The sequence below is a fragment of the Ambystoma mexicanum genome, chromosome 6p (genome assembly GCF_040938575.1).
Source record: "Ambystoma mexicanum isolate Mex_15411 chromosome 6p, UKY_AmexF1_1, whole genome shotgun sequence".
Classification (NCBI taxonomy): Eukaryota; Metazoa; Chordata; class Amphibia; order Caudata; family Ambystomatidae; genus Ambystoma; species Ambystoma mexicanum.
The window spans coordinates 1344324901-1344349583 of NC_090935.1; the positions used below are offsets into that span (position 1 = coordinate 1344324901).

General features: G+C 45.7%; 1 protein-coding gene across 2 annotated transcripts in view; it reads right to left on the reverse strand.

Annotated features, from left to right (window-relative positions):
- Positions 1 to 3313: 3313 nt before the first annotated feature.
- The window catches only part of MLANA (melan-A), a 64747-nt gene continuing 43377 nt past the window's right edge, over positions 3314 to 24683 (reverse strand). For both annotated transcript variants that reach the window (XM_069626022.1, XM_069626021.1), the window contains exons 3-5: positions 22170 to 22266; positions 7060 to 7188; positions 3314 to 3786 (exon numbers count right to left, since the gene is read on the reverse strand). In XM_069626022.1, coding sequence (XP_069482123.1) covers positions 3715 to 3786; positions 7060 to 7188; positions 22170 to 22266 — 298 coding nt within the window. In that variant the 3' untranslated portion in view covers positions 3314 to 3714. The remainder of the gene's footprint in view (positions 3787 to 7059; positions 7189 to 22169; positions 22267 to 24683) is intronic.

Below are 24683 nucleotides of genomic sequence, written 5' to 3' on the forward strand. Positions count from 1 at the left end.
CGGCGGGTGAGGAAATGGACTTCGACATAGCGTAGTCCGCCCACCTCTTAACTTTCCGTTCTTTAAGAGTTCTTGGTTTCAAGAGCTTACAGGCCGCGCAGCTGTCCTCCTTATGATCGAGGGGCAAGCAACGATTACAGAGCTTGTGTTTGTCCTTCCAAGTGTATTTGCCCCTACAGCGTGGGCAAAACTTCCTCTCCATAGCTGAGGCAATGAAAACTGGTGATAACAACCCCAAGGGAAAGATAGGGGAGAAAGAAAGACATTCTCGACGAGAAGGTAAAAGTTTGAAACCCCCACTCTCCCTACTGTATGTTGGCCGGCGAGGCCTGGCCACGTGTTCGGCAGCGCCGGAGGATCTCCTCCGTCTCTTCTCCTCCGTCGAAAACTTGCTCGGCGGAGAAACAGCTTCACAGCTAACGTCGAGGGGAGGGATCTTTAACAATGAGTATATATTAAGGACCGAGGTCCGTAGTAATTGTTTAGCAATATCTCTCTAGGAGCTCTGCGTAAGGCGACCATAAGCTGGGCGGAAAAAAACAATCTGAGGGACCTCGACGCGTGAGGGATTGTGGGTACAACGCACGTCACTATAGGGATAGTGTTACAGACACGCCTTGTCGACGTCCCCTTTTCGACTACGAAAAACAAAATGCAATACTCCGCAGTGACCACTGGATGTCGGACCTATGCACAGCATGTGATTCTAAGCAGATTAACAAACATCAGAAGTATCGTTTCTATTTACAAGAAGGATTTAAGTCGGACCCCAAAAATACAGGTTGTTGGCAATGCTGGACGCACCCGCCAACATTTTTGCTGGGGTCTGGTCCGAATTAACATCTTGGGCGTAAGAGGCCAACCCGATACCTACGTAGCAAACAGGTTTCATGAAGGGTGCTGGCACATTGACTAATATAGTCCCTTTAGGTGACATTGAATACAACTGGCTGATGCAGACACAGGTGACCCTTTCTTTTGTGACTTTAGTGCTGCCTTCAGCACCATCTGTAGGAAGAGGCTATGGCAAAAGCTATTTGATTGAGGTTTATTTTGACTTTAGTACAATCATCTTAAGGATCCCAAGGCAATAAGAATTTCAAGTTCAGGTGAGACCACTACCAAAGGTTTGGCTTGAAGCAGGGGTGTACATTTGCCCCTTTTCTTGTTACCCTTCATCTTGCAGACCTCCGACACTGGTGCGCTCCAATTGGAAGCCTCTTCGGCTATGAACACATAGGATCTCTCGGCTAGCATATGCAGATGCTTTAGTCCTTCTAGATGCTAGCCGGGGGGTCCCCAACATCTAATTATGCACGAACACTGCTACTTTGAAGGAGATACGAGTGGTAATTGGGAGCCAGGGAAGATCTCGTCTACTGGAAGTAGTAAGATTCCCCCACCTTGTTTTGCCTTTTACAATTTGTCTAAACTTCAATTCACTCAGAATGCTGGAGTATAAAGATTACTTACTGGCTCTGATCAGGAGTGAGCTACATCAATCAAATCTGGACAGTATAACTGCAGAGCGATAGAGACACAGTTTTTCCTCGGACAAGAATGGATGCATTTTCCAACAAGCGAAAATAAGAGCAGTTTTTGAACACCTGGTTGGCATGGTAGTAGAGGCGAGTTGAGATATGCGCCCAGCATTCTGACCATCAGCACCAGGAACGTTAGTCATCCAGGACTAAGGACTGGTATTTGGGATCAACTTTAGCCTTTGAGATGCAGTAGCTCCGTTTAATGGCCATCAAGGCACATCCAATTGGTGTTCATCCAGGACTAATCAAGTAATAGATGTATTCCAGGTGACTAGTCAGTCTCTACTGTAGTCGCCAGATAATTCAGACACCAATTGGGGATCTTTTCCAACTATGCTGATGACACCATGTCCAGGTATCACCGATCAGGCCCTGGCTTGACTGGCCTTCCTCTGTGACCGACCGTCCCAGGTCCAACTTGGGTCCTTCCTCTCAATCTGTGGTGTTCCCCCAAGGGCCTAACCTCTCTCCTTGGCTGTTCAAGCAATACCTGGCACTTCTTGCCCACCGCATTGCCGCTCTCTGCCCCAACTTTCAGTGCTATGTGGTTGACGCCTCATTTTCAGGCTCCCTTCTGCCACCTCTTCCCCTTCTCTCATCTCTGACTGTCTGCCATCCAGGAGTGGTGTGCCGCTAGTGATTTCTGCCTTAATGCCAGTAAGACCAAGATTCTCCTCATCAGCACACCTGCTCCCTCCTTTCCTATCACTATGGCCAGCTGCTCTTGGCACTTTTCCTGCTCCAACCTGTGAGGCTAAAAACCTTGGGGTCATCTTTGACTCCACACTTTCCTTCTCTCCCCACACCTCCGACGTCCCCAAGAAGTCACACTACCTTCCTCTCCTTCCCCAAGAAGCTCACCGTCTCCAGAGCTAGGCTGGACTACAGCAACAGCTTCTAAATCTGCCTGCTTCTACTCTCTGCAACTCATCCAAAACAAGACTGAGACTTGTCTTTGGCCTCAAGCCCATGGATCGTATCTCGCCAGGACTGAAATCTCTTGCACTGGACCCCAGTGGCAGCAAGGATGAAGTTCAAAACCATCTGCATTGTGCAAAAGACCTTCAACTCTCTTCCTAAATATCTTCCTTCAAGCTCATCCGCCTCAAACTCCCTCAGGGTTAGTCGCTTCTCCAAGCAGCAAGTTGGTGGATCTTTCTTCTGCTGGGGCCTCCCTGAAACTTGGAGCACCATCTATGGTTCCGAAAGCACCTCAAGACATTCCTCTTTGTTTCCGCTTTCTCTCCTCTCCTGGCTGAATCTGAAACTGCACTGGTTATCTGGCTACCCTGTATTTCTGGGGCCCAGGCACCCTCCCTGCCAACTGCACACCTGCACTCCCCCCTCCAACCCCCCCACCCTTGCACCTTCCCAGTCTTCCCTCCCTTGCCTCGTTGCACCTTAAAACACTTGTGTACAGACGCGTTATAAATGCCTTAACATATATCACGTCTTCCAGCTTGCTGCACAAGGGCCTGATGTAAAAGTTAAATAGCAGGGGAGACGTATAGGCCTCCTGAGTGACACCATTTTGAAATAGAAGCTTGAGAGGAGGCAGCCTTCACCCAGCATATTCTGGACATCCAGTCTAACAAGGAGGAATGTACCCAGTTGAGCCAGTCCCCCGTGACCTCTGTATCTTTTATTTTATTTGGATCCTGCATGGATGCAAGGTGTACACATTTTTTTTTTTTTTTTTAAATACATGTTGTACTAATAAGCACCACAACTGACAGCACAACTCGTCCACCAACAATAAACTACATCCATGGATTTATAACAGAGCAAAGTTTAATCGAAGTACTTGTACGCGACAGCTCTTGAATGTGTGCGCAATCTGTTTATAAAAGGAGGACTAGCGGCACAAAAAAACATGGAGTTTTTGCTTTCACTTTCAATGCAGCGGTCAGTCAAAACCAAATCGGAATTTCGAAATCCCCATTCCATCAAGTGCTTTCCGAAAACCAATCACCACAGTGCCGGGGGGGGGGAGGGGGGGAGAGGAGGAGGGAACGGGAGAAAGGAGTCTTCAACGTATGCTTTGCTGGTATGCGCTAAAGCACAAGCCAAACGCTGGTTCTGACGCACTTCCGCCTAATGGAGATCTGAAGCAGGCCATGGTGGGAACCAGTGAAGCAATGCTGTGGGCAGAGCGAGTGAATCCACTGCCTCATGGGGAATATGGCGGCGGCATGGGGGCTTCTCCGGAGACTTTAGCATAGGCTGGGGGAGCGCCAGGACCCTAGAGGAATAAAGAGAAAATAAAGCAATTATAAAGAACCAAAGACTCCAGCACTTCTAAGTAGTTAAAAAAAAATTAAAAAAAAAAAAGCTTTACATTTTGCTGAAACAGAAGTCGGATTTTTAACCTCTATGCTAGGTCTGCCATTGAGTTTCAAAGATCTGTCTGCTACAGAGTAGCCAATGCTGAGATCTGTGGGGGAGGGGGGAGTGTAGGAAATGGGTGGGCGTTGGGCTTTTCCACAGGAAGCTTAGGCCCCATATTAATCAGGAGGAAACGGCGCCCAGCTGTTGTGTCGAGTCAAGGTGCCACAGTTGCACTAGATTTGGTCTTAAGTGGGCGTTTCCGAATAGATTGGTTTGGCATAGGTAGAGGTTTGCCACTCTGGAACAAAAATGTATTTGCCATGGTAGAGGGTGGCACTGTAGAACAGCAGTGGGACAGGGGCACAGGATTTTAAAATCCTGTGGCGCTAGCGGGCGGTCTTGCAGCACAGGGACCCATCTTGGGGCAGGCAGGCAAGCGGGGAAGAACCTTGGTAGGTTTATTGTGGAGTGTCCAACTCCACCACCCCCGTCTGCCTCCAGAAACTCAAGCCTCTCAGATTTCAAGGTGTGGGGGCGGGGGGGTTTGGGGGGCGCGGGCAGGGGGTATGGAAAACAGATCACCACACATGCACGATCCTGGCATACACCAAACAGCTCTGCCCATTCAATTACTGCCAATCCTCTTTGGCCAATTCTAGGAAACATTCGGTTTCTCGAAAATGCAACACCCACACACTTGAAAATTCAGGTCTGAAATGTCACTTGTGCCACAATACTACCCCCAGCAACCAGGTAGTGCCACTCAAAACCTGAATTAGTGTTGTAGGCTGTGCATGGTCAAGAGGTATTATTCCCTGCAAGGTAGAAGCAACATCTGATTATTGGTGTGCACCTGCAAATGACCGTCCGGCCATCACGATTACCTCCAACCACTGCCATGCAGTGGCAGCAGCATGAACCAGTAGCCTGTGCATGTCACAGGTTTAACTTCCGCTGTTAGCAGCAGAGCAACAGCCAATGTGGGGGATGGGGTTAGAGAAAAGACTCAGGCTTGGAAACTTGCCACCACCCGCCTCATTCATTAGCAGCAACATTTAGCAAAAGGAGCCGTAGCCATGAGAAAGGCACCTACATTACGCCAACTCAGTCTCCCCATACCATACCCTCTCCAGGAGGATGTGCAGCAGGGGAAACATTTAGAAATTAAGAGCAATGAAAGCCCAGTAACGTACCCTTGGCTACAGAAACTACAGGCTTCATATGATCCAAAGATGCAGCTGCTACGCAAGCAACCCTCTTCCACCAAGCATCCCTCTGCCTGAGCTGCACCGCCTTGTAAGGCCTAGTTGAAGAACCTCTTTCGGCCATCAATCTTCTAGAAATCATAGAATGCAGCCCTACCTACGATCTCCCAAGGATGCTTGCTGAACCCAGGCAGCAGCCTAGCTACATGGAACCTGAATTGCCTCCGCCATGGCAGGTGGTGGCGGTGGAGGAGGAGGAAGGGCCTCAAGTCCCGCTTCCTGGCTCAGAGTACACATAGGCCAGCACGTGAACGATTGCGTGCTTGTCTGGAACCATCCTTATAAAAATCAGAGGTCTTGCTAATCAAGACATAATGGGTTTGGCAGAAACAGTTCTACAGGGAGAGATTATGGAGCAGAGTATCCCTTCAAAGCGAATATTGGATGCAATGAAACGCAAGACAAGACGAACAGCCATACAGTGGGCAGCTCAGAGCACAAAATATCAAAGTTGCACAGCAAAACAATTCCATGTGGCGTACCACCACCTCGTATTCCTAAACGAAAAGAAATGGCCCATTTGCATTTCAGAATGCAAGGATATTTTCCAGGTGCCCAGATCTGATGCTGTTCAGACCCAGTGTGGAAAACTAAAGAAAGCAAGTTGCCAACCAACCTTCTACAAGGCCATTTGATGTTGGAAGATCTGACCATTAGTCGGAAAAAAATGGATTTTCAGAAGCGCCATGGTGGGCAAAAAACAATCCTAAGAGGATGGAAGACAACAAACTGTTGATATTGCAGTGTGGCTTGTAGAGATGCATAATCTGGAGGATATTGAAAGAGTATCGCAGAGAAAAGACAATTGCATTGTTTGAAAAGATTTGGGGTACATTTTACACCATACTAACTGATGGAATATAAATGTGAACCTTGAAAACTGTGGGCGGGGAATTTCATTGTATCAGCATTATAAGATGTATTAAATATGTATGCGTTAATTGTATGGCAATTTGTATATATTTGAGACTAAAATACATTTTCCAAAAAGAAAAGCCTTCTACAAGGCCTTCTGCTGCAGTGTATTCATGCCAGCTAAAGGTCAGCAAGAGACATGCCCAAACCAGTCACGTGGCAAGAATAGGCCCAGAGACTGCACAAAGCATGAGCAAGCCTTCCCATGGAACAATCTGGCCAGCAGACAACAGGTGACCCCCCCCTAACCCCCCCCCTCCAACCGATTGGGTTAACAGATCGGCCCAAGCAAAAAGAAGGGAAGCGAACAGTGAAATAGGAGTGCCATTGGACCCTGCAATTTAGTGCGTCACACCCGCTCACTTCTCCAACGAACCTTTCCCGGTCTCGGCGCCTGCAGGTCAATACCATTGTAATCTTTAAATAATCGGTTTTTGAGTTCCTTTAATTTCTCAATTGCATGCATACTATATGGAGCAGGCAGAAAAGTGAGAATAAATAAGCGGGGGGGCAAGGGGAGGGCACAGCAGCGGCCACACAAAGTACTTGAGGGAAAGTGACCTGTGGAATCTTGACTGGAGAGCCACGAGTAAAAAAAAAAATTATATATTCCGTTCTGCATCATTGAAGCAGAACCTAAACTTCTGGGCCAAGTGGGTGGACACAGGACACAATTATTGTCCTAGAGGCCAATAACAGTGCTATTTACCAGTAAGACAAGACAACACTGAGGCAATTGACAGTCTTTTGGCATCACACACATGGATTGATCTGGGCGTTCTGTGCCCCAGACTGGACTAGTTGTGTTTTTTTAGTGGCTCCGACACAAGGTCGTGGTGTCTAACCTTTGGCTCTCCATACAACTCCCACCAGCCGTAGCCAGTACAGTCAAGGTGAGTATCATGGGAGTCCGTCCAAAACACCTGGCACGCCACTAGGCCGCTGCCTAGGTGCCCCTGAACATCTTGGCTAAACAAAGTCAAAAGGGGTGCCCTCGATCTGCTCACCGAGGATCCAAGGTCTAAGCTGCTGTACTCTGGCAGAGGCAGTTTCCCATCCAGCGGTACAGCTTCTTCACGCGGTCCTCCTCTGAACAAGGATTTTACTGCGCCAGAACCAAACGGGGGTCTCTGGAACTGAACAATGAAAATACACAGTCAACTCATGTTCAACAAAAAGCCTTCAGCAGTTGCTACGAGTCAAAAGTGTCACATGAAACAACAGTATCACATTTAAATTATCAAATCGAGGAGTGTATGAGATGTAAACGATATTTTTGCTCAGTTTAGGCAAGTGGTCGTTAAAGACAGCAGAGTAATTAAAATGGTCTTCCACAGAGTCGAATGAAAAAGTGGAAGGGGAGGAGCCAGTTCGTTGTCAAACACTTTTCTTCAGTCACAACAATGTAGATCCTTAATGTAAATGATTCCATTGTATGGTTCTATATAGCATGCAGCTGAAGTCCAATCCCAAGCCTAGCAACACAAAAAACACTAGTTTAGAAAGGTTGAACGATAGATTCGGCTTTGTAGTCAGATTTAGGGGTCTTCCGCAAACGAAATGCAGAGGAAAAAATAAAGTGCTCATAGCTCTGTCAGTGCCAGGAGGGTGGGCATGAATAAAACGAGGCAGCGTGTGCAGCTACATGCAAGTGGTTGGGAACCAAAAACAGCTCAGTGAAAGACAATTGTGAAAACACCCAAAAGTTATTACTTTAAAATCATACATGCTCAGTCTACGTGCAAAAAGGCTGCAAACCCAGTTCATATTTTACAAACAGAAAACTTCGTGGTCCTTTAAGCCCCCTAGTCCTTCCATCTATCATTTTCAGCCTATGGCATATCTTAGCAAGTCCTCTTCTTACTTCTCCTGCCCTAGAGTTCAGTATTCTCACATTTAAGTGGTTGCATATTTTTCTTTTTTTAAAATATCATTTGGAAAATGTATTCTAAGAAATGAGGAATAATTACGTCAACATGTCATTAGAGTGGGCCAGAATGACCTGGCCATCGCGTTGTGGGAGTTTTCCCTGCTCAGACAACTGAATATTCAGGCTGAATGATTCCCATGGATTTGCAGTGGGGTGGACTGGTGCTCACGCAATTCAGTGCCAATCCACCAGGTCCAAACAGTTTGTAGGACTTCCGAAGGCCTATGGTACCTTTGTTCTAGGCCAGCAACCCGAATGCTACAGCTGGAGAGGAGACCCTGAACTTCTTCCCCCAGACATGAGGAACGGTGGTCAGTCATAATGTAGAAAGTCGAAAAAACATTTTTAGAAAACAATGTCGAAAAACAATAATGTTGAATTTTTTCTATATTTATTCGAAATTAACATATATTTTTGTATTTCATTTAACATGTAAGTTTTTGTAACAGTAAATGTCATTTTTTCATTTAACATGTAAATATATAAATAGATATGTTTAGATCACTTTAAAATACATTCCAACTTGCAATATATTTAACGTCCATCAGATGGTGCTATTGCTCTTTAAATATGTATTTAACTAAATATAAAGTTTGTTATTGTTTCTTACGCATGTTACGTCCTGCTACGTATACGTGACCGCCATGTTTAAAGTTCATTTAGCAAACGGTTCTCCTGCGGTCGCCTCTCCGTTGCTCCATTCATGGATTTTTTGGGATTTTTCTTGGTTGAAGCGTTTTTTTTCCCCACTGGATTAACCAGGTCGTTTGGATGTATTGGATTTCCTTTTTTTTGGTTTTTCGCTTGGATCAACATAATTTTTCTTACTGGATTATGTTTTTTTTCTTGCATTTTTTCTCGGAACATTCACAAGGATTGCAGCTTCAAACTCTGATTTATTGTTTTTTTTGTCTTGGATTGCTCGTTTTTTTGTTCCTCACTGGATTTGGAATTTTGTTTGGTTGCCGATGCAGATGTGGTTTTATGGATTTCCTGGTTGTTTTTTCTGGATTTTCCTCACCTATCCTACATTGGATTCCAGATGACTACGAATCGTAAGTATTATTAACATTTTAAGTTGAAAGCCACAGAATGTAAGTAATTTTCCTTATTGTCCACGTTAAAATCTTGTACTAGTTTTACCAGTTTACTGTCGTAATCCCTGTATTTTTTGCGTTTCGGTGCTTGGTTAGCCAATGAAAGTGTTTGTGACAACCGAATTTCTTGGTGCTGTTCTTTTAAATCTCGCAAAAAGTGCCATAAATTTGGATTGTGCATGTTAAAATTTTTATTTAAGTGGCTCTGCCAGCCTTCGTGTGTTGTTGGTTCGTGGTGTATTTTCCAACGTTACCTGGTAACAATTCCATAATTGTATTGAGTATTTTGGCCTGCGCCTAGTTCCACTGCGAGTTAACTGCCCTATCCATGTGTTTTCGAAGTAGTCCAGTAAATCAGTATTGTCCTCTTCATGATTTTTATAGTATTCTGTCTCTATTAAATGTTCATAAAAAATCAACATTATTTTCCTCTACAAATGCCAATGCAAACAGTTTTTTTATGTTAAATTGATAGCAACTGTCCTCCGTATACTTAGTACCTAATCCCAATTTCTGTATCTTTCGCCAAACACTCTGCGTGAAATGAAAAATATCCCTGAACCCTTGTCTTTGTAAATCGAAGAAAATCCCTTAATTTGTGATGATTCATAGTCCATGATTATGGTTTCTGGGTTTGATTCTGGTGCAGTGTCTTTAATTTTACTTTACACGATTCTGTATGTTTCCTCAGTTTTCTTAGGCATTAAAATATATACAAGTGGTATTATTTTTTCGTTTATTGTTCCATGTACTGTGTAAAATTGATAAAAAGGTTGCGGGCACACCTTAAATGTAGTGTCACTTTGCCATATTTTACTACGAGCCATATGTTCAAAGTTCGCTGCAGTAGAAAATACTAAGATTTTTTCCCTATTTAACTCCATTGTGGCGTGGTAAAAATGATCGCCTTTGTCAGTTAGTTTGAAAATATCTGGGATTGTTATATCCTTATAAAACATTGGCGCCGGTGGCAGATTTTCTTTTAGCTGTGTAGTGCGGTTTATTGTGCGCTGCATAAATTTCTCAGCCGGTAATTGAGCCGTTATATGGGTTGGTAATTTGCCACAAACATCTTTAAGCACAGATCCACTAGCTTCCCCATCACTTTCAATGGCTTTTCTTTTCAGTTCGGTTAATGTTTTTCTGATGATATTAGTTTGATCTGGCATATGATTGTGTTCATGTTTACCTTGTACATCTGAGCCCACTGTTATCGCTCGTGCGTTGCATTTCGTATATTCTGTGCATCTGCAGTAAACGCGTCCTTTATTTTGGCGTTCTTTATAGAATACATATCCATTCAAAACTAACTGCTTTCCTCCCTTTTGCATGGTTATGAATTCCACTTTGTTTTCCATTTTTTATCCTAAAATAAACGAGAAAATTAACTTTATTATTTGTGTTTTTATTCTACTGTGTGTTATATGATATATTTATGTTTAGTTACATGCTCGTTTGTCTTACCTGTTTTGGGTCTCAATCAGATCCAATCGATTTCCTGCAGTACGTCCTCAGGTGATGTTCTGTCAGGTAATGACGGTTTTCCACAGCCGTTACTGGTTTCTTGGTACCAAAACAAGGTTCTTTACTCGTGGTTGTCACCTATGAGTTTAACCATTTCTTACCCTCTTCTTTTCAGTATGAGGGATGAGTGGGTGATCAGAGGTTGGGGGGGGGGTGGCTCAGGGCGTCAGGTGAGGGGGGGTTGGGAGGGGACCCCCCCCCCTAGTAAACGATACTCGTCCTGTTTATTTATTTCGGGTTATTGGTCATATTAATTGACTTTTTCGAAAAATTGACTCTTAATGATATCTATATGTTTGACATTTCTATTTTCAACTTTTTTTTTTTGACATCACCACTATAAACCATGAGGAACACCCTTCATTTCCTCAATACCTCCTCTGAAGCAGCACCGTGAGGTATCATTCCAGAGTCAAAAAAGGTAGAATTAGTCAACCACTTTGGCCATAACAAGCCAGGTTCCATGGATTGTAGACATGTCCAGGATTACCCAAGGATATACCCATCGGTCTGATAATCCAAAAGGCCAAAAGCAAAGTGCAGCCCACGGTTCTTGCAACCAACCAGATTACTCACAATTTGGGGGGGGTGGATGGATCTTTTCCCCCCCTCTACCCAGTGGACACCCCCAAATACCATTAGAACCTACAGCTCTACTTTGGAAGACCTGGGATAGTTCCAATGAGCAACAGATATCCTGCTCAAGCCCATATGCAATTTGTTTTGGTGGACTTGTCTCCAAGGCTGGTTAAAGGACAGTTCTTGATCATGGATTAGCCATCCCCAAGAATCTGCTTTTTTTCCAAGTCTTCCAATAGCACAAGTTCATTGCGGCCAGGACAAAAGGCTGCTTGCAGGGTGCAAAGAGGGTGCACACTTTACAGTGTTAGGCAAGATTGTATGCAGTACCCTTTGGGTGCACTACAACAACCCTGACCTCCTGGCAATAGGAACCCAACCTTTGGTAGAAGTCTGTACTACATAGGTTGGTAGATGGTTGAGCAGCCAGGCTTATCGCAAGAGTGGTCAATGTGAGCTGTAAGGGAGTTAGAGAGTATAAACAACACAAGGTTTCTTGATTAAACATTATTAAATTGAACAGTCAATGTAAGCCGTCTTTAGAAGGGGCAATATAATATTCACACTCAAATGCACTTCTAAAATACACACTAAGATAAAATACACACTAAGATTTCAGCTAGTACCCATTTGGGATGGGCCACAGACACTACCTACACCCTCAGATGACTTCAACAGTTCGGGTGCTGGGGACATTAATATATCACTGTTGCATTTAGAATCAGATTTATGAATATGTCAAAGGAAAAAGGTTATTAGAACAAAACAAGAGATCACACAAATATTCTGGAGCAGGTAAATACCTTTGGTAACCCCCAATGCAAGGTTAGTCAACCGCATCCTGGAAGGAAGGCAACACCTAAGCAGAGGAGAGACGAGTCATTCAGGGAGTCAGGCCAACCATTGTTAAGTTAGCAAAAGGCAAGGTGAACTGAAGCACTTTTTGCAGCTAAGTAGAAGTATTGCACAATGTTTTAGAAGTCTTTGTAGTACAAGAAGAAATACAAAGTAGGGTCACAAGCCGATTAAGCTGGTGAGGTAAAGAAGCCATCAGCAACTCTACAGAGTCAACCCAGACAAAACGAAGACAAGCAAGGTGGCACAACAAGAGGCAAGTACCTTTGGGTTGAAGAAAGGTGCAGCAGATGACTTCTGTTCCTGTGCAGCTCTGCAGATCCTGGTGTTCCTGGGCCTCAGTCGTGGGGACAAGAGGGAGGACTTCCAGGGACTCCTGCACTGCGACGAACACCGATCGCAACCGGCAATCTTCAAACACGTGGCACTTCAGTGTTTCAGCTCCTCGCGTCTACCACAAATAGTAACACCATGGTTCCTGGCTGTCGAGATGGCCTTTCCTTGATTCTGGGGTCCTGCACTCTGAGGGGGCTCAGGCTCGGTCAGTCCTGCTTCCTGGGAATCCGGAGGATCTTCCTGGAGCTCTTGGAACTGAATAGCCTGGCCAGCAGCAACTGCAGTGGAATGGCAACCAGCTCTGAGAGGATGTCCAGGTGGCTTACTTTGGAGTTGATTGATCCCACCAACTCAAGGGAGATGTTCTTTCAGGGGCTTCTCTGTCGATACCACTTAGTTTCAGCACAGCAGCAGGGCTTCACTGGGCAAATCAACGGTTCAGGAGTTGCAGCAGGCGTCCTCTTCAGGATTCCTTCGTCCTGCGGTCGACTCTGCCTTCCAAGCCAAAAAGCCTCGCCTTTTATTCAGGTTTCTCCCATTCATTCCAGCCTAGCTGTTGGTCTCCCAGCCGGCCAATCACCTAAGAGTGCATTCCGGTCTCCTAGGAGATGAAGCACAGGGAGTTTCGGGCACCTCCCTTACTTTCTGCCCCCACCAGACACCCTGGAGACAGAGGCGGGCTTCACTCATGAATCCTGCCAAAGGCAAAATGAACAAAGGGACCAAACCTGGTTTGGTGCGCAGAGTAAATATCAAGAAGGACCTTTCCACAAAGAAATGGTGAAAAAATAAGACCAGGGTCATTTTGACACAAATGGCACCCTTGGGTGCTTTACTGCAGCTGCAAACGCAGCCCGCGGTAAATGCACACCATGGTAGTTAAAAGTAAACCACTTCCACCAGACATTCAGCGAGGAAAGGGTAACAAAAGAGAAGCTAGACAAAGTGGATACTAAGTAACCCCTCCAGCACCCTATTGTAAGATAGGGTGTGCTGGATTTAGAAAGTTACAAATGTAACTAAAGTCAATTTCACTTTACTGCTCTTGGAAACAGTAGTTTATCCAAGAGAAGGTATTTAAACCTTTGGGAAATCTGAAAGACTTCCCTGTGCCACTGCACTGAAGGTGCAGTGTGTCACAATGTAAAAGATGATGCCTATGGCATTTGTCAGACTCTACAACCAAAGGAAACAGTTCAAAATCACATTAAAATGCATGAGAATGGGGGTGGGGAACAACTGTCTCTCTCCAGGTTAAAAATTCAAGTCCTCAAAATCCAGCAAAGTTGCTGGCGGTCTCCAGGGTAGAGAGGAATTAGCACATTCCTGAGAATTCTCCCCAACACCCAACACACAGCAAGCGCCTAGTTAATCGGTAGAATTCAAAGTAGCCAAAGTACTAGGTTCTACCCAATTCCAGTGAGGAATAGAACAGGGTCTTCCGACAAGTAGAGACTATGAGAATGAGACAAGTGAATGGGATGATGAAGTGGTCTTGTGCAGAAGAGATGTGACCAAGCAGGCTTGATTCAGCCTGAACTGATTTGCATATGGTCTTTACCCTTTTCTAATGGCTTGGCATGCAAAGACCGATGGTCTGGAGGGTTGCCCACAGCAATGTCTTCACCTCTTGTTTTGCTGTGGTCTGACCAGTCAACTGGAGTAGCTGGATGCGCCGTCACGCGTCCAGTCTCAGCAAAAGAGTGTACCCTTGTGAGCGAGGTGCACCAAGGGAAAATGTGCCAAGCTGAAGATCCTCCATATTACTCAATAGACTGGCTGCAAGAACACCAATGGGAACTTCCAAAGATTAAAGTATGCTACAATGAACAACCATGGATAAATAGCAGTAGCTACAAAACATGCAAATGCCACAGAAAAAGAAGGGCTGTAATGTTTATTTTGTAAACTGTTAACCTTTCACATTAGCTAGGTCGGTCAAAGGGTTGGACAGTCCCTTACGCAGGCCTAGGAGTGGTGGCTGGTTACAGGCAGGCAGGGGCTCCACCCCCTTGCTTAAGTGGCATGCAGCACAGTCCAACTGTGTGCATGGAGGCTCTGCTGTCTGCAAGTAGGGGAAGATTCCCCCCTGCCCCCATTACGTGTTTGGTTTGTAAGCGGAGGCCTTATACCTCTGCAACACATACAGCACACAAGAATGGGAGGAGACGGAAGTCTAGCCCTGCTGCCTCCCATTATTGTGCTAATACTGTAGATATGCTGATGGACAGGAGAGGACTCCTTGACTTTATTCTTAAAGGAACCACAGGAGCTATCCCTGCCGCTTTGGTTTCAGAATGGCTGCCGTCTTCATAATATTAGGTTGGCCCCTTGCAGACCACATGACAGTACACGGTCCCAATTCTAAGACAGACGATCCTCAACAGCCAAGACAGAACCAATGTCTCAAAATACCAGCCAAGAGAGTGCAGGGGCTAGACCAGGAAGCGATTGACCACCCCTAGGGGAGCTGTCGCGGGGCTTCAAACCCTGGCAGACCAAGTGGAGAGCCACGTGAAGAATTGGGAGGTATGGTGTCTGGTAAGGGGAAAACATGGGGAGAGTTTATAGTAACAGTGGCATTTGAGGAAGAGTCGTGAGAAGGGGTCAGATCTGGTGGTTGTGAAAGTTGAAGGGGTGGTTGGTATTTGACAGGAATGCCACCTCGAAGGAGAAACAACTGTTGTAGGAGGGAGAATATCAAAAATGGAGATGGTGGGGGATAGCGAGGAAAGACAGGGCCATTTTAAGCACTTTTGGGGCCCTGGGCACAGACATCTTTGGGACCCCCCCTCCACCAAATCAAAGGAATTAAGGGATCAAAAATACTGGTTACGTCCCCCACCCGTCGCGCTCGCAACCTATAAGTTGATATGCTGTCTCGCAGCATAATAACATAATAAGCACGTTTACTCCCTTTAAGTCCCCTTACCATCTTCATTCTTGTTCTAATCAGAATGATAAACAGGTAGCATTTGAAGGCCACCATTAACAGTCTACAAAGGGGTTTCGGTTCTAGTAAACAACTGGAAGGAAGGAGACCGCAACACATACCGTAGCATGGATAGTGGAGGCAGAGTAAAAGCTACCAGGAAGGCGTCTTTATCCAGACAGTCGGAGATTAGAAGTGGGATATGGTTTTCAAATAGTGTTGCCGTTAGATATCAAAGGAACAAATGCCTGTGGTGTGCGATATAATCTCATTTTATTAAGGAACATTCTTTGAAAGTACACCAATCACATGACCAAACATGACAATTTTTAAACAAAATATTATAGAAGGGTGTTATGCAAAATGGGAAGGATTCTAGCTTCATTCTCTCCATCGTCAAGGGAAGTATATAAGAACCAGCACACCAAGCGATGTGATTTAACACATTTAATTTGTATTTTAAAGCTTTAAATACTTCCAAAACAATGGCTCGTGACATTTTCATTTATAAATGTGCATAAAAACCTTTGCCTTTTATCAAAAAGCTAACAGTTTTTGTGTCAAACAAGCAGACCTTAAAATATGCTTGCCTGAGGCCTGCAACATATGGTCCGCTCTCTTCTGACTACCAACCCTTCCACCTAAATGGCCTACATAAGAAGAAAGATAAAGTAATGGGCTAAACGATACCAGCAGCATGCAAGAAGGCAAACCTCACAGAAGACAGCACAGTAATGCAAGATATATTAGATGATATGACCAGGATCACTGTATCCACTGTTGGCAAATCCAGGATACAAGCATGAACGCTGTTCCAGAGTCTTGAATTTGGATACTTATTCACCTCTTGGACTAACAGTTTATGCCATTGTTGGAGGAGATTGCCTAGGTTTTACAACACGCCATGTGAATAAACCAATTTCTAGACCTTCACCATACGGATGATATGTTAGTTTTTATAGCAACACCTATCTGGTGCAGGTACATTGCATATAATAGATGCTGCAAAACCAAGTACATATGCAGGCAGGTTTATAAACTTCAGACATAGGAAAGTCTCAGCCAGCCTTGATATTCTAATTTTGCATATGAACACATCTCTGCAATGGGTGCTTCACACACTGAGCTACCTTCTGAACCATCGTGGTACTCAATTTATCAATATGGATTCCACCATTGCCTATTGCACATGATCAACATAATTCCCACAGGAAGGAAAGAATGCTACAGAGTTGTGCCGTAAGGAACACAAAACTATGTATACCACAGTGAACACAGAAAGCAATACATGATGAATTGAATCAAGGCAGAATGCACGAAAGGCAATGGTTTAGAGCCTCAGCCGCACACCATGAAATATCCTGATGTGTGCTATTTAATTAAGACTGCTGAACAATGGAATCTTATCATATCAGCTAGCATTGTGGGGCCCCCTCCAAGGTGGGGGCCCTGGGCAAGTGCCCCTTTTGCCCTCCCATAAAAACGTCTGAGGAAAGAGGCAGGAGATCGCACTAAGGCAATCCATTGTTGGCAAGGAGGGCACCAACACAAATGCAGGTGGCCACCACTATGTTATTCCACCATTATACTACACAATCGCATTCAACAAGTCCTTACTTTATTAATCGAAGTTTCAGATCCCAATGGTGAAAAGCCTTTGGCACAAGGCTATTTATGATTTTTTAAAAACGTGTCAAAAAATAAAAATATGTGCTCTCGCTATGCTCTAAACTGAGCTGCAGTCAGCAAATTGGTCCCAACTATTATAGTTGTGATGATATCAAAACAACAGAGTTAATTCTCAGTTGAGGCAGTGTCAATAGGTTCAATTTTGCCAATGCATTATTTTGGATGTAATCCGTCTTCAGGGCTAGACCCTTTTGTCATAATCAATATAACCAAACGTGTTAAAAAAAAACGCAAAACAAAAACATTGAAAAATAGGATTAGTACTAAATTCCAGTATGCAAGCAAATCAAATGTAGTAATAGAAAGCTTCTAACAGAATACCCGTATAACAACACTCCTTGTGTGAACTAAACATGGGAAACAAAGAATATGTAGGCAGAAGGCTAATCTTCTGCCAATCGTGTAAATCCAAAGCACGTACATTAATGGCTTGTGCACATGTAATAGGTCATAAACCCTGCTAAGTGGCAGAAGGAGGGCACTACCAGAGGGAAGTGATTCATGGAGAGACAAGAAATATTGTTGGAGGGGAGAGATACAAGAGAGGGTTAGAGAGAAGATGGCATTTGGGAGAAGTAGTCGAGAAGAGACAATGGAGGAAGAGGGTTGTGCAAGGAAACAGGAGGGTGAATGTAGGCCTATGCTTACCTGCCAAACCCCACCAGAGGACACCTGATACACTTAAAGTATCAACTGGTGGCCCAGTCTGCTAGGATGTTAGTGCCAGCATGAAATGAATACACCAAAGACATTTTCAAGAGACCGTCAGCAGGAGGACCCTGAAAGCACCCAACTGCCCAAGAGCTAGAGGTGCATGGATGAAGAAATATTTCCCAAGTCAAGGGTCAAAGGACTGGATTAACCCGCCGGTACAACACTAGGAGGAGTGACAGCATCCTTGTTGAGGGACCACTTTGATGTGCCATGGTACCTTTTGAACACTTCCTTTCCACACTTCGCATGTCCCTGGATTGATCAATTGGTCGTTGAAACTTAGTTACTCATTTGCTTTGATGGACAACTTGGAGCATGCTGGACCATTATTATAGAGGAACTAGTTCCTTCCCTCAGTGCATGCCAACCCTTGAGGCCCCCCCCCCCCTCACCTCCCCATCCTATCCTATGCAATCACCTTGGCTATTAAGTCATACCATGAACCCTACACCTTTTGCATTAGTTTAAAACTTTCAGCCTGTGTACAATCTTAGGTCAGTGTCTCAGTTTAGAACATTGACACAGGCATGCACGGTGCCAGTTGGTTACAGGGACACATGCCGCTAGGGGTGCAATGACAGCCAAACCTTTCTGGTCAGGGGGGGCAAGTCTTTATTTGCAAGTCTACATACTAGTCAAAATGTTTTAAGTCCACATTATGTAGGACTTAAGAAGACTTGGAACACAGGGCTTCAACTCTAAATCACGCCAGTTTTGTTGGTAGCAATGGCTGAGCAGCCAGGATCATCTCAGGAAGGAGAAAGGGCGGCAGGTGGTACAAGGAACTAGAGTATACACATAGGCCAAAGAAACACTGGCACTAAAAGTAAATAATGGATTTGATGTACACCAAGGTAACGGCAAGTACTATAACACAAGAAGTCACTTAGAAAAACCAATGCATTTTTCACAGTAAACCACTTTGTAATACTTTCAGAATGGTACAATGCAAGTTAAGTAACATACTTTTTCAGGTAATGAAATAATACTAATAAAGGTAAATACTACAAATATTTGAGGCCCAACATTTAAGAAGTCCATCTCCAACTAGTTAGGAGTGTGTCAGTTTGAAGGGCAAAACAGGTAAGGCACAACTGTAGAAAGTTCCAGAGGAAATTAAATTATATTTTATTTATATAAAAAGGGAAAAGGGCATGTATTTTAAATAAAATAAAGGTAGTGCAGCTAGCAAGTGGCAGGTGAAAGTTGGTCAGATAAGGTAGATCTGATAAGTGCAGAAGAAAAGTGGGAGGGGCTGTATGGGTACAGATACAGAACCCTAGTGTAGAGGGTGGCAAGGTGAGCAAGTACCTGGGCCCGAATGACAGAGGGTGGCCAGGTGCACAATGCCAAGAGAAGAAACAGATCAACAGGGGATGAGGTGGGCAGAGGCAAAGAGACTTCCAGAACAGGAGATGGTTTTCCTCAAGTTTCAGAGTGGCCGGGAGGCTGTTCCCTAGGGAGGCATCTGCAGAAGAAAGATCTACCCCAAGCTCGTTTCTTTACAAAATAACTAACCCTGAGGGAGTTAGAAGTAGAGGAGCGAAGGGCTCGAGAAGGGAGGCATTTACAGAGGGATAGTTGAAGGAAGTCTTCTGTAGCAAGTAATCTTTGTAGGAAAAAGTCAGGGACTTTGAGAGATCACCGGTGTGGGCAAACATGTATGGACAAATGGTCACTCCAGCAACAGAGGAGCAGCAATTCAGCTCAAGTGCTACCAAGAGTCTCACAGTACCTTGGGTGAAGATGCAGCAGTGACCTGGTCACCAGATTCCTAGTTAGGCAGATCTTGCAGTGGCGTGATTCTTCTTGGTGCTGTGATTTTGGTGCCTTTTCCGGAAGCACCAGTGAAAAACAATACTGCCTGTTGATTTGTCTCGCTTTCTCTGTCCTGCACTCTAGTGCGGGGACAGGGGTGGAATCTTACCTCGGAGATCTGGAAGAAGTCCAAAGTTTCATGAGGATCTTCGGAAGACTATGCACTACACAGTACCTACAAGTCCCAGGGTATTGGAGTTTTGCAGCAAGGGAAGGACACAGCTCGTTGTGGGATGGCTCAAAATGCAGGTAGTCTCAAGACAGATTGGTCCTACCAGTTTAGGCGAGAGTCATCCTTGGAGTTCTCCCGATTCATGGAACAAGGTAGGGGAAGAGAGCCGGACATCAGACATCTCTGGTCATCTGGAAGTAACTGCGGTTGTGGCCTCTCAGTTCCAGGGGTCAGGTCTTCAGCCTCAGGATCGATGCCTTTTATGCAGGAACTCAGACAAACAGTACCCATGCACCATCCAAACTCTGGGAGGCCGCCTCTCCAGTTGGAACCCATTCCAGGCAGGCACACCTGAAGACAAAGCACAGCAGAGCTGGAGTCCTCCCCATTTTCCGGTCCTCAGGCACACTGGAACCTTGGCAGAGTTCAAAGGATTCTGGCGAAGAAGTCAGACCAGGACCACCCCCACCCAGCACAGCAGACGAACAACCAAAACAGGACAAGCCAATAAGAAATGGCAACAGAAAAAAAAAGAAAATAGTCACCATTCTGGGTCACTGTTGACCCTTCTGTGCACTCGCTGTGGGTACAGTCTAAAGTAAAAAAAATGCACAAATGTTGGTGGGATAAAACCACTTCAAGCCATTCATTCAGGTTAGCCCGTCACTAACTGAAAAGTTACAGGAGCAGTGAGAAAGGGGATACTATGTAGCCCCTCAGCATTTCCCAAAAGGTGGGCTGTGCCGATCTCACACTAGAAAAAGATAGGAGGCACACTGCACAGAATGCTCCGTGTCATAGCAAAAACAAAGAGGTGATGGCTGGAAGGTTTAGAATTAATCTTAACCACTGGCAATGCTCTGGGCAACCCTCCAGACCACCGTTCTTCGCCTGCCAAGCCATTACAGAAGGGAAAGACCATATGCAAATCAGGCTTGGCCCCACCCCAAAAGGGGCGGTCCAGCCCAAACTGCTAGGCCACATCCCTTCTGCACGAGACCACAAGCATCCCCAAACATGTTTCGCCCTTGTTGGGGCTCATCAGTGAGGAGTAGCTTGGGTCTCTAGGCCCAGCAGGCACGGGACCCACGTCTGGGCATACCCGTCCCACTCGGGGTGACATAGCAAAAACAAAGAGGTGATGGCTGGAAGGTTTAGAATTAATCTTAACCACTGGCAATGCTCTGGGCAACCCTCCAGACCACCGTTCTTCGCCTGCCAAGCCATTACAGAAGGGAAAGACCATATGCAAATCAGGCTTGGCCCCACCCCAAAAGGGGCGGTCCAGCACAAACTGCTAGGCCACATCCCTTCTGCACGAGACCACAAGCATCCCCAAACATGTTTCGCCCTTGTTGGGGCTCATCAGTGAGGAGTAGCTTGGGTCTCTAGGCCCAGCAGGCACGGGACCCACGTCTGGGCATACCCGTCCCACTCGGGGTGACATAGCAAAAACAAAGAGGTGATGGCTGGAAGGTTTAGAATTAATCTTAACCACTGGCAATGCTCTGGGCAACCCTCCAGACCACCGTTCTTCGCCTGCCAAGCCATTACAGAAGGGAAAGACCATATGCAAATCAGGCTTGGCCCCACCCCAAAAGGGGGAATGCTCCGTGTGGCAAAAAAAAAAAAAAAAAAAAACACAAGAAATACAAAGTATCCCAAAGATGGGACCAATGTGTGGAAAAAGGTTCACTCACTGAGGGGGAACAGAGAAGCCCCCTCCCCACTCGCTCCACCCCCCCTTACAAACATCTAGTCACAATTTGGCTAGAGGACTTGCTAACACCAGTGAGGGGGAAGAGCTATCGAAAGACCAAGCATAATTGGCTGAGAAGTGAAAGGGTGGTGGCAGTCAGGAGCATCTTTATTTGTTTTTCTTGCTGCTGTAAAGGCAACCTAATGTTCTGAAGACTCCATCCCTACCATACTAGAAATAGGCCCGTGTCGTAATCTTACTAGAACCAATTAAAGAGATTGGCTCCTCAGGGAGCATTTCCGATTTATAGGCCATCGTAAATCGGATCTGAAATTAGAAATGTACATACCACTTGGTGAGCAGTTGGTGTCCAATGAAGCCTGCTTGTATCCTGGCAAATTTCTATACAGTAGCACGATACTGCTCAATGGTTCTCAGAGGGGTGGGGGGGGGGGGTCCCATACAAGTTGGGGTGTCGTGTTTTACCAGGTCTTGTTTTTCCTCTGCCAAATTCGTGGTGCTATAGTTGTTGTACATCGCAATCAGAAATCACGAGCCACATTTAGGTTTTAGACTTCATGATTGCAGGGGGTGGGGAGGGGGCTGTTCGGCGAGAACATGGAGTCATGATTTTCAACTATTTCAGGTCTTAGCATGAACACTTCCTGGATCTGAAAAGAACCACCACGCTTCCAAATTCATTGTGACATTTAATTATTTTTTCCCCCCCATCATGTACAGCTCAAGTTCAAAACTCTTGGAAAACACGTACCCCAAGTATTGCGTAGCCACTGCGTCTTTTGAAATACCAACATCCCACGATGAACAGGACTGCGACCACTATCGCCAGAATTACAATTCCGGCGGATCTGAAACGACATTGGCAGGAGCTGAATTTTAAACCCATCGGGTGGAACACAATCAACAGTTTAGATGCCACTGTAGGTGTCGCTGCAATGCCCCCATGTTTACCCCCAGTAACAAACACTGCACTTCATTCACACAGTTGCAGGAGCGTCACCTCTATCCTCTAACGCTTTCACACACAAGTTCAACGTGGGTGAAGATGTACATTGACACAGTGTCAGCATCACACTGGCCCCTCTGACCATGCAAAAACAATAACAAAAAATATATATAAAACCAGTTGCGCCCGATGGACACGGCAAGGATGAGATCCTGGACAATTTCATAGCAGTTGGGCAGCGACACACTGCTTAAGAGGCAGGAGGTGTAATAGGAATCAGAGCCTCGCTCTGCCAATCACGTTAATGACACAAGAATGTGCCCGGCTGAATGTATTGCCAAACTCGACGGTTTATGGTCACCCAATAATTCTGATAAAATGCAAGAACTACTTTGCCTGCAGTAAATAAACTTATTTTTGTTGGCAGAGGCATATAGCATACACATACATCAGAGCAGGCAAGAAATTTGGTACATGTACATATTACAGGAGTATACAGAAACAATGAGACAACAGCAGGCGGGGAATGAGATCACAGAGCATCAAGTTCTTCAGCACTTAAAGGAGACGTCTGGGGGGAATCGTCCACAGAGGAGGTTTCGTTTAAGCTGTTCAGGTAGCTGCTAAAGGTAGACCATATGTTTTTGGGGCGGGAGCGAGCTGGGATCATACCAAGAAACTCTTCACAATTACAGGACCACGTGAGTAGGTTTAACCATTTCTGGAATGGGGCGGGGGGGTGCTCTTCCAATTCTGTAAAACACATTTCTTAGTTTCTATACAGCTCACATTCAGGAACTTAGCCATACTTTTAGCCCCCTCAGTCTGCCACACCCCAAACAGAATTCCCATCGGGTTGGGATCAACCACAGCATCAGTGATTTCGGATAGTGTTTCTAGGATCTTGCCCCAGAATGTGGCTAGCCTCGGGCAGCCCCAGAACATGTGTAAATGGCCAGCACCCTCCGTGCCGCAGCGAGGACAGAGCCGTGGGTCAGAATGCACAAACCGAGATCCTGCGTGGGGTGTAGTACAGCCCGTTTAGCAATTTGTACTGTATGGTTCGATAGCAAAAGTTAAGGGAAACGCTGTTGGTAGGAGAGCACATCTTCTCCCACAGATGGTCAGTGAGTTCCAACTCCAGCTCGGACTCCGTCGTCCCGGGCCTTGGAGGGCTGGGGAGGGCCAGCAGTCAGTAACAGCTTGTACAGAGAAGAAACCACCCCACGAGCGCTGCCCGAATTGACGATGTAGGCAATCCCAGGGGAGTCCAGGGGTTCATTGGGGAAGTCAGGCCATGCATTACGGAAGGCGGCACGGAGTCTGTAAAACTGCAGAAGTTCCAGAGCAGAACCCGAGTGACCCGGTCTCCACATTTGTGGTGTTAAACTGCCCATCTGGGTAGAAATCAGTTAGAGCAAGGTACCCCAGGGCCTCCCAGTGTCACGCCAGGGCGGCGTCATGTGTGGGTTCCAGCCCGGGAAATCGCCAGGCGGGGAGCCACTTGTAGTATGGGTGTTGTTTGGCACAAGTCTCGATTATCCGACACCAGGCTTGCACAGTGGTTTGGACCGGGTCAATGGGCGAGTCCAGTTCATACTGCTGATGTAGTATTAAAGACATTGGGCCTCATTACGACCCAGGCGTTAAGGGTTAACGCCGTCGTTAACCCTTAACGCCTATTCTGATTTTAACGGCTGCTTTTAGCAGCCGTTAAAATCCATGGCGCTAACCTGCCATGATGCTAATTACGCCACCGTAATTTACGGTGGCGTAATTAGCGCCTTCCCTACTCCCATTATGCCCTATGGGGCAAAAATGGGAATAGGGAAGGGAAAATGGGGATTTACCGCCCCACTCACCTTGGAATGGGGCGGTAAATCCGCCATCCACCATGGTGTAAACATAGTTTACACCATGGTGGTAAAGTTGGCGCAATTAGCGCCTGGGTCGTAATGACCCCCATTACATTGGTGCCTGCTGCCGCCAGAGTCTCCAGCTTGACATGGGGACGAGAAGGGGGCCCAGGACACCAGCAAGAAGTGAACTGTGCCTGTGCAGCGATCCAGTACCGTAGACTATCAGGGGCGGTGAAACCCCTGTATCATAGGGGAGTGTCATGTCAGACCATTTTGTTTTACGCACAGCGCCAGAGTGCCATAAGAATTGAGCGCACAGCTTGTGTAGGTTTGTAAAGTATCTTTTCGGAGCCAAATAGGTACATTGCTGAATATGTACAGCAACTTGGGGAGTAATATCACCAGTGATAGTCTCCCGGCTAGTGATAGTGGAAGGGAGCGCCAGCGCGCCATTTTGGCT